The sequence below is a fragment of the Trematomus bernacchii genome, unplaced genomic scaffold, assembly GCF_902827165.1.
Source record: "Trematomus bernacchii unplaced genomic scaffold, fTreBer1.1, whole genome shotgun sequence".
Lineage (NCBI taxonomy): Eukaryota > Metazoa > Chordata > Actinopteri > Perciformes > Nototheniidae > Trematomus > Trematomus bernacchii.
The window spans coordinates 2,356,593-2,367,397 of NW_022987710.1; the positions used below are offsets into that span (position 1 = coordinate 2,356,593).

The 10,805-nt window shown below is 41.7% G+C and overlaps 1 protein-coding gene across 1 annotated transcript; it reads right to left on the bottom strand.

The window, feature by feature from the left end:
* Positions 1 to 195: 195 nt before the first annotated feature.
* selenos (selenoprotein S) lies at positions 196 to 8,275 on the bottom strand. Its single transcript, XM_034140994.1, has 6 exons — positions 8,012 to 8,275; positions 7,544 to 7,669; positions 5,311 to 5,417; positions 5,126 to 5,215; positions 1,504 to 1,573; positions 196 to 648 (listed from the first exon to the last, which is right to left on the bottom strand). The coding sequence occupies exons 1-6, from the start codon at positions 8,103 to 8,105 to the stop codon at positions 569 to 571; spliced, it is 567 nt and encodes a 188-aa protein (XP_033996885.1). The 5' UTR covers positions 8,106 to 8,275; the 3' UTR covers positions 196 to 568.
* Between the last annotated feature and the right edge of the window lie 2,530 nt (positions 8,276 to 10,805).

The following is a 10,805-nucleotide window of genomic DNA, read 5'->3' on the forward strand; positions in this document are numbered from 1 at the left end:
TATTCAAATATAGCATGATAGGTCCACTTTAAGATCAGATGTTCTATTAATAAGAATATATGAAACCTCCTCAGTTGAGATCAAAGAAAACAGATATTGATGTAAACGATAGGGTGATCACATTTCTATTACATAACAAATGTGCAGAGCAGTATAAAAAAACCATCCTTGCATTTTGATAGATCCAAACATTAACTGAATGTAGTATTTTTAATAATCAACCACATGTCCACTAGCTACAACTGCTCTAGCAACATACATGTTAAAAGCTTAGGTAGAACACATTAATGGAAACATATTCAAACATATGAGAAAAAACACACTGACTGAAGTTCATCAGCCAAACCTGCTGGTAACACCGCTTACAGGAATGGCATCATTACAAGCTCTCTACTTCAAGATGCACAATGGACGATTATCAAGTTATCTTTGAGAGATTACAGAGTAAATAAGGAATCAAACGGGAGTAAAAAAACAACATCTCGGTGAAGTTTGAGCCTCCTCCAGTCAGTTTGCACATCAAGAGGTCAAAGGTCATACAGATCAACATCTCTGACCTTCTTTAACCTCATCCACCAGCTGATGGCCCCCTCCTGCCAGGCCTGAAGGAGCAGGAGCCCCCCTCCTGTCCACTCAGGGGACTGTAGTCTGAAACACACAGAGAGAAGAAGGTAAGAAAAGCTGCAACACACACACACACACACACACGTTTATGTGTCTGTACACACCCTACTACTGCACCTGTGGTTCAAGTACCTGACTCTTGCAAATGACCCTTCTGAGGCTCTACCGCCACACGTGTATTTTGAAATGCAGAGAAAAACCAACGACTAATTGCTAAAACAGGATTCAGTATACTAAAAACATCCTGGTTTAAACTGTAGAGCTGAAGAGAAGAAAACAAGAAGGAGCTACCCACACACTTTGGGGGTTTTAAGTCAACATGTTAATAGTGGTGCTCAATGTTTCAGATGTCCATCCTGATGCCCTCAGAATCAGATTCTGTCAGTACTGACTCAGCACATCTTTATCCATGTGTACTGCAGGCTGGGAGGGCAACCATGCAGCCAGTTGGCTGTCAGGTGGTATGGGAGTGGTATACACATATACAACGTTTTATTTGAGTGTTTCACTGTGATGTTGAATTGGTATTGAGAATCGTGGAATTTCACTGTTATTAGTAGCAGTATCCAATAATATTCTAGGATCTTGACATGCCTAGTACTGAATACACGCACGTTTAAACAAATGGGACTTTTAGTTAATAATCATTCAAGCACTGGTACATGTGTGTTGCCCTATGTGACACATGTATTCGTGTGGGTTAAGCATATCAAAGTGAAGCACCCTGTGCTCCACACAGCTTCATACTGGAACAGTATACAGAATGCCTCATTAATGTTGTTTGTGTGCGTGTAGCTTTGTTTTATGGCACTTGTCTTGGGAACAAAGGAGTAGCCTTTAATGACCCCCACTCAGTGTTCCATCCTGGGAAATACACACCTGCACTGCGAAGGGGCTTCTTGTCCGGCTTTGGTCTGGCTGCGGCGGAGGAGCTGGCCTCTGCAGGGGGCTGCAGGGAGAAACATTCAGAGTCACGGCACACGACATGGATTCTAAAGCTGCTGACACTAAACAGAGTGATGTCATCCCACTTATTAGCTTAGTTGAATACTCAATTCTGATGGTCAACTTGGACTTTTTCAAATGGCAGACTGGTACTGAGGAAGCTCTGATCAAGTGACTATGTGCAGTCATAACAACCAGAAAGAGGTTCATTTAATTAGTTGTGGCCAAAAAAACACATTTGTTTTCCTTCATCAGAAAACACGTGGAACAATTTTTCAATATTGGTTTTTACATGGTGGAGAGCAGCAAACTTTAATTTATGATGCCGGAACTCCCCTAGTAAAGACACAGAGAGCTTGATGACAGAATCGAGGATATGAATACATCAATTTTGTTTTGTAAGTAGCCGTGTAATAAGCGGCATTGTGGGGGTTCTTTTCTTCTTAATGACCAGATTGCTGCACATTATCCCTTACATGTTGGTGTGGTTCACATTAAAAGTGTTGTTGTGGCAGCGGATCACTTCAAAAAAGTGCAGGAAGAAGACAACCCGGAATATTAATTATTGTACCGGTACTCCTTTTCTGGTACCACTTTACAATAAGACTACCCTTATAAAAGGATTCCTAAAAGGGTTTATAATTAGGTTATGAATTAGGTTGTAAACACTAAGAACCATTTATAAACCAGTTGTAACATAGTTTTCATACATCAACACAGGCTCACTATTTTGCAAGATGACTAAGCCTTACATTGGCTACTTAGCGAGTGAGTCAACTCAGTGAGCAACAGATACCAAGGATGCTGGCTGATTTACAGGTAAATGTGGGCTCACTATTTGGCAAGCAACCGGTCACAGTTGCCCTGTTTATCTCATGTCTTATAAAAGCTTAGTGATGATTTATAAAGTGTTCACAACCTAATTAATAAATTAATTACAAACTATTCGTAAACCCTTTATAAGGGTAGTCTTATTGTAAAGTGGTACCCTTTTTCTTTTGTCTTCCTGGCTGCTCCATGAGTTAAATCAGGGTTCCTCATGACATGAAGGGGTGATAGACAGGGGTGCACATAACGCAGGTACGCATGCGTGGCAACATCTGAAATGCGTAACATCACTTGAGTCATTGCGCGCCTTTGCGTACCTGATAGGTCATCAAAACAAAAACACATATTTTGTCTACACGTGTTTCTTATCAACACTCAGTGCAGTAAACTATTAGACATGTCCAGAAAACTAAAATACATTAAGCAGCCACTTAGGGGTTTCGCTCCCTGCAAAAAAACTTCAGACTTTCTTGGACTGATTGAACTGGGAGCTGGCCGAGCCGCAGGCCATAGCCGACGGACCTGTGAAGCTTTACAGGAGGCAGAGGCTTAGATCACTGGACGACAGAGTTGGTGCCGTGTGCAAAGACAGGGCTGCTGTTAACGTCGGTATGTACAACAGAATTGTGCCAAAACTACGTCAACTGGCTGCAGTGGGAGACTCCCCTGTGCACATTCTGTGCCCCGCGCACACACTGGAGAACTGCGACAAATCAGCTGATCACAACGCTGTGGTCAAGCTGCTGCAGTTTTATTTACAAAAAGGTGGAGCAAAACACACAGCTGCAAACTTACTCAGGGTGTTAATGGAAGAGTTTGAAATCAGACAGAGGTGGAAGAAGTACTCAGAGTGTAGGAATACTCTGTTACAGTAAAAGTCCTGCATTCAAAATGTTACTCAAGTAAAATTAGAAAAGTATTATCAAAATATAGTTAAAGTAGCGACAGTAAAAGTAGTCATTGTGCAGATTGGTCCATTTCAGAATAATATAATATATGTTTTATAATGATTGATCATGAAAGTGTTCTCAAAGCTGGTAAAGGTGCAGCTAGTTTGAATGACTTTGTATACTGCAGGGTAGCTTGTGAATTTACTCCAGGTGGAACTAAAGTCTGATTTAACACTTGATTATATTTCACATCATTAATCCAGATCTGTAAAGCAGGGATGGGCAAATGGCGGCCCGACCTCCCCTTATTGTGGAATAAGGGGAATGCAGAGACAGGCTACAAGTGTCTTAGGTTCAAGTTAGACAACTAATGTTTGAGTTAGTGTTCATGACTTCATGTTTATGTCATCTTAATGTTTAATCTCAATGCACACACATTTTCCGTGCTTTCCAATAGTTTAAAATATTTTTATTCCCCTGTTAAATAACCTGTTCAATACAAACATGCCACTTGTAAACATTAAATAACATTTCTGTGAACTGATATTTGTTTAGTGAGCTTATTAGAGGATGTTCCCTGAAAGATTGTAAAATGTCAATGAAGATGTCAGACTTAGTATATTTGTTAATAATTACATACAATACATGGAATTTGTGTGTGTGTGTGTTCCAAGTGAATTTGCGGCCCCCTGGTGGCCACTACATCAATTATGTGGCCCCCACCACCATCCAAGTTGCCCATCCCTGCTGTAAAGTAACTAAAGGTATTAAATACATGTAGTGGAGTGAAAGTACACCATTTACCTCTGAACTCTAGTGGAGTAGAAGTACTAAGTAGCATAAAATAGAAATACTCAAGTAAAGTACAAGTATCTCAAAATTGTACCTAAGTACAATACTTGAATATAAGTGTACTTAGTACTTAGAACTTCCCACATCTGAAATCAGATATGACTTCAAGTCATGTGATAATTTCTTAGTATTTGATCCTTCAACTTGGCCTCAGGAAATGCAAGGACTTCACAGTTTTGGCAACACGTTTTGGAGAAAGCAAATCGGAGGCTTAAAAAGAGACAGGGAGGTGCATCTTCATCATCTTCATCATCTACCATGCAAGAAGTGTAAATAGCAAGAAGTGTAAATAGCAAGAAGTGTAAATAGCAAGAAGTGTAAATAGCAAGAAGTGTAAATAGAGGACAGTGAAGGAGACACTGAGGAGGACAGTGAGGAAGACTGCAGCATCTTCATCATCTACCATGCAAGAAGTGTAAATAGAGGACACTGAGGAGGACAGTGAGGAAGACCACTCTTCGTGTGGGGTGAGTACCAAACGCTGTCTCCTGGTACCCATCTGAGTAGCTCACTAAGAAAGTTATGTGCACCCCTGCTTATCAATAATGATAATGAATTTATTTTATATAGCGCTTTTCCGAGTGCTCAAAGACGCTCAGCACTATTGCATATTGTATGTTCTGGGTGCGGTGACAGATTCATAAGCAGACATGCTTTTCATACTTTGCGGTATAAGTGGCTCTCCTATTGACTTTGTCCATCAATGCGGCTTGCATGTAAAACATATTGAAGACCACTGAGCTATATACTGAGCACACTTATGCCAGAGGAATTTTCACAGACATATACTGAGTACAATTACTTCCCTGGCAGTGGAGAATAGTAAAAGCATGTTGTAATAACCAACATTTTTTGTCTTTAGTGTGGATGAATAAATATAAGAAAATGATTTGTAAAATGTAGTGCATTCCGAACTGTTGAACATTTCAAATCCATGTCATAATGTGTCCACCAGGGACCAGTCTGATGAAGAGGTCGACTCTCACCTGAGAAGGTGTGGCTGGTCCTCTGTAACTCATTCCCTGTTGCATACTGTCCCATATCTCGATTTTCTGCCTCCGCTTTTCTTCTTCTTGCTATTCACAAAAATACATCACACATTGAGTTAAAGAGTTACATCATGGACAATCTTTCTTTCAAACATACTTTTTATTTGTATTTATTACTGCACCTGTTTCTGTTTCTCTCTGAAGATGGAAGCTTTGGCATCAAGTTCCTCTTGCATCTTCATCCGAGCTGCTTCCATGGCTTCTTGTCTCCTGGCCACTAAGGCAGCATCTTTATGAAAGAAACATCACAACATCTATTACTCACTTGCAAATATTGTGGAAAGAAAAAACATCTTCATTCCATAGATGATTTGTTCAGAATAGCAACTGCATTTGTTCCTCTCACTCACTAGAAGTTAAATGTATCAGTAGAACTATTTGGAAATGATCTATTGACGCACTGAGAGAGCCTCTGTCATTGGTTTGAGCCAGAGGATGATACAGTACATCAGGGTATCCTACACTATGTAAGAGGATGATACAGTACATCAGGGTATCCTACACTATGTAAGAGGATGATACAGTACATCAGGGTATCCTACACTATGTAAGAGGATGATACAGTACATCAGGGTATCCTACACTATGTAAGGGGATGATACGATATATAATGGTACAGCAAGGTTTATCAGGGAACCCTCAGGACCACTAAACATTTGTTTTCTGTTTAGCTCGATTAAATGATTGGATGAGAAGTAAACAACAAGTTAAGATTAAGTTAGTAACAGGAATTTTAAAGTGGTGGAACTCACACTGGGAAGGACTGTAAGCTAACAAGTGAGTGGATAAACAGTAGTGTTTAGGTGCATTAGCATAAGAAAACCCCCTGCTCACAGGGGCAGGAAGGTGAACAGTGAGTCATCTCCGGGTGTGTGCCGGTCTCCATGATAAGTGAAGGAGCAGTCTGTAATATTCTGACAGAATATGTGGATAAAACTGTTTATCTATGCTTGTTTATGGTTGGCCCACGTGATGTGACGTAGTAAGAGTATGCGTGTGCAGCCAGACAGTTTGAGTGAAGTTTTCCTTCCTACCAGACATGAATATGTAGATCTCTGGTGTATGAACAAAGGTTGAATAGAGCACGTCGTAGTCTGGAGCATTCATTTACATACAGTACAAGAACGGTGGTAACTTAACCCATCTTTTATAATACAATACTAGGGCTGTCAAGTTAACGCAATTTTTTGCTCGCTTGCGGCAGACCACGCTTGAAAGTTTGCCGGGGAGACGCCTGCACAACAACAGCGATAGCTAAATGGGTGGCTACAGCTTCACATTGTGGAGGACGAGGGGCTGCGTTAGATCATTGGGATCGCATCCAACGTGTCGACTGCACATCACAGTGCATTATTTTGACCAGGCACGTGCACACATAGACATCAAAGTGGGCTTGAGCCCCTGCCCTTTTTCTTCCTCCAGAGAAAGTTATTTTTAAATATTTATTTTTAATAAATGAATATATATCTACTGCTGTTTGCGCACAGTTTCACTTTCCAAAAATATATTGATTGAATAGACAATAAAAATATCAGGTCGGGAGATTAGACTGTCAAGTTCCGATGCTCTCTCTACCCTCCCTCCCTCCCTGCTCTTGTGCGTAGTGTTAGTAGAATTCTGTTGAGTATTAAACAATTGCGTGAGTGTGAGGGTATTAAAATAAATGTGTCAGTAAGTCTTTTATAAATGATTATGGGAAGTGCCCTTTTTCTCACTTGAGCTCCTGCCCCCCCAAAATGTCTGTGCACGTCCCTGATTTTGACCCACAGTGGGAACTTCAGTCTCATGCTTTGACTGAATATGAAGACAGGAGCGGCATTTTGCCGACAACTGTAAACAGGCTTGTCTGTTTGAGCAACTGGCTCAGTGCAAAGAAGTACACAGGGTTGGGAGAGCGTGTAAGAGAGGGAGAGAGAGGTTCCAGGTTGTTGTGTTGAGAATATTCAGGAGAATATTTGTCATGGTTCCAATTATAATAAACAAACATTTGCATAAAGAATATTTGTCCACTCATATGTTGATAAGAGTATTACAAACTTGAAAAATATTCCTCTAAGGTACATTTAGAACAGATAAAAAATGTGCGATTAATTTGCGATTAACTATGGACATCATGCGATTAATCGCGATTAAATATTTTAATCGACTGACAGCCCTATACAATACAAAACAATATTCACATGTCTCGTTCCAGAATCTCTCCACCGTTACTTCTGATAACAAATAGTTGTTATAGGGACAACGCTAGAGGACAGGATGGAGCTTGTTCAAAATGGATGTAATGTGATAGAATATGGGATGAATCATGTTTGTCTGTTGTAGCTGGTCTTAGTATGCAGGTGAACCGGTGCTGACCTTGCGGTGTTGGTGGGGGGGGGCTGCGCTGGCTGGATCTCCTCCTGCTCAGGTACTGGAGGAGCAGGTAGACCAGCAGAGTCCCGAACAACAGGTACCATCCATACAGGGACAGCAGCTCTCCCACTATGGAGACAGGGGAACTTTCATATAGGCCAGATCACGTGAACAAAGAGACAGTGGGACAATAACAACTTTAACAGGCCAACAGGAAACATGAAGGATGATTATACTGACCATGATGTGAGATACACTGCGACTATAAATGAGACTGTGGCGCATTAAATAGTCTACACAGGACGGAATGTTATAGTAAGCAGCTATAAAGATACAATGTTTCTCACAGCAACGTTATGACGTATAACTCCCAATAAACCTAAGCCGCTAAAAAGCAGCGCCATGCTAACGTTTAGCCTTAAATACAGCTCTCCGATAGTGAGGGAGATAAAGTTGTCACGGTAACGTTACCGTTCAGGCTCAGGGGGGTCAGGTCCGGGTTTCTGAGAGGCGCCTTCTCCACCGTGTAGGGCGAGTCTCCGTCACTGACTTCCACATCCTCCATCTCTCTCACTCACTCAAAGGAAGCTGTCGGGGTGTTTGAGGCACTGTGCTGCGGAGCAAATGTCAAGCGGCTGTGAAGTCACTGACGGTGCTGAGGTCCCATGTCCGCCATGTTTGCTGACTGGCTGGCAGCTTCTATGATGACGTGTTGGCCTAGTGCTGCGTTTCCGCCCCGTGGGAAAACCTAGCACTGCCGTCGAACGCTCGGAATCGTTTTAGAGGTGTTACGTTTTCGTTTAGAATAAACGAAACATTTTTATTTAAAAGGCAGTGTTTATTAACCTTGACGGAGACGTTTTATAACACTGCTGATCGGGCTGACCCCGTTTTACGATGGTTTTTATGTCATGTTAAGTGAAGTCAATCCGGAAGCGCCTCAACCCTGCCTTCTTTTCCATGGCCATGAGAGGCGACTCTTGGTTACAAAATGGTGTGATTGTATAGATCAGGGGTCACTGTCAACCTTTTTTAGGATGAGAGCTACTTTCAAAAAATAAAACAAGTCGTGAGCTACTTTTACTCCTCTTTTTTTTGTTTTTTGCAGTGTATATATTTAGCACATTTTAACATTATTATATGCTTACCTTTAAAGGTGGGGTAGGTAAGTTTGAGAAACCGGCTCGAGATACACTTTTTGTTATATTCCATGGAATGCTCTTAACATCCCGATAGCAATGAATATCTTAAGTGCTTTGACAAAAAATCCCTAAAAAATGTTCATCTGTGGAAGCCGTAATACTGTAAAAAGTACGACCAATCATTTTAGCCGGCCCAGCTAAAATAACTGGATGGCCTACCTGCCCGTCAGCCTTCCATCTGTGCACAAACTTATCTCGTGCCCTCATTGGTCATGTGCGCGTTCGTGTGTGTTGGAGGAGGGGCTCTATAAGGAAGTGGCAGATTTTCTCCGGTTGTGTATTTTCAAATTCTAGCGATCTCGAGCCGGTTTCTCAAACTTACCTACCCTACCTTTAACCTTTGTGTGCTGTTTGGGTCTGTGGGACCCGTTTTCAGTGTTTACTAAAAGAAAATGTATGCAATTTAATTATTTTAACCTGCTTTATTTGGGGGTGGACCTCTCCTCCTCTAGGGGGGTCCGGGGGCATGTACCCCCGGGAAGATTTTTTTTAAATGTTGAAGTTAAATGCAGTGGCGGCACCAGAGTGTTTTTGTTGGGTAATCTATGGTAGGGCTAACCCATACAGTGGTGGGGCTCAAGTCAGTATTTGCAAAGTAATTACATACACGCTATATTTCCCCCCTTGACAGTGAAACGCCACGCGTGAGGTTTAGATTATTTCCCTGTCTCAATCAAAATGGAACTGTATGAAATAAAACGGCACATTTGTCTTGTAGTAAATAAAAAGGGATCACTGTGAACGTGACGTATGATAGTACACTTTGAAGATCCAATGGGGATACTGAATGGCGGTTCCGATTGATCTCAATCAGTAATGCATGACGCAGACCCAACGTTTCGTTGCTCTGATTGTCTGTAGGTCTATTCAAATTGCATTCGGAGGCATTTTGATCTGACCGCGGCCGCGCTGATATTATAACCTCAGAGAATTTCCACACCTTTAGTGTATAAAACTCCCCCACTACTTAGACTATTCCTTGCTCCCCTCTTCTAGCATAACCCCGAATGGTCTCAACCATATTGCATCAGCTACGTGCACTTATTGTTACAGCAGGATCAGTTTGTGTGTTGTGGACACGACCCGTATATTTTCGCAAGCCGTGTTCTCAACATTTAGCATTTTGCTTATTATTTAATTTAATTTGCTTACTTTAATATCATTTTTCATGGTGGGGCTGAGGTGGGGCTAAGCCATTTCTTGGTATGGCTGTAGCCTACCCCAGCCATACCCTGGCGCCGCCACTGGTTAAATGCATCAATCTGGTGCACTTTGAGCACAAAATGAATTCATGGATAGAGCTCTCAACACTCAGATGAAAGGGAGCTGTATACTTTTCAATGATCCAAACATCTTTAGAATATGATCACAACCAATAACAAATCATTTAAACTTGTTTATTCTTATCTTATGTTACCTAGTTAGCATTCTATCTTTTCATTTATGCATATTTTACGAATCACTCCCCTTTTAAACTGTTTTTTGTTTTTTTTACTGTCCTATAGTACACATTGGAATGATTTCTTACTTTATCTATATTAAATAGATAAAGGTGTGCTCTCCCTAGCTCTCTCTCTCGCTCGCTCTCTCTCTCTCTCTCTGTCTCGCTCGCTCACAGAGGCTGTGTGCTCCTCCGTGGCGAGGACGGCTTGCGTTAAAAAATAATAATAAACATTTGTAAAGTGGGGGGACACAAACGGGATTTCGAAAAGTGGGGGGGGACATGTCCCCCCTGTCCCCAGTGGAAATTACGCCATGCGTGTGTGTGCGCAGGGCCGGCCCGTAGCACTGGCGTTATAGATGTTCGCCTAGGGCTGCGTCTCACTTCGGTTATTTCTAATTTCCTCGCTCCTCGGTCTCGGTATCACCGGAGGTTGATTTGTCTGCGCCATCTTGAGTAGCGTCCCAGTGGCCTTATTTGTGCCGGAGGACCGAGGATCGAGGAGCGATAACGGAGGAGCGATAATCGAGGAACTACCAGACCATCCTCCAGTGAAATTAATGTATCATTTAGTTACAAATATGTGATATATCCGAACAACAAAGTGGTCAACAATCATTTA

What these genes read in the sequence shown, in the direction of transcription:
- selenos (XM_034140994.1), bottom strand. Translation starts at nt 8,105, where the DNA reads ATGGAGGATGTGGAAGTCAGTGACGGAGACTCGCCCTACACGGTGGAG. An exon ending in CCCCCCACCAACACCGCAAG is followed by an intron (nt 5,418 to 7,543) that starts GTCAGCACCGGT and finishes TCTTTCATAAAG; the next exon opens with ATGCTGCCTTAGTGGCCAGG. An exon ending in GACCAGCCACACCTTCTCAG is followed by an intron (nt 1,574 to 5,125) that starts GTGAGAGTCGAC and finishes TTCTCCCTGCAG; the next exon opens with CCCCCTGCAGAGGCCAGCTC.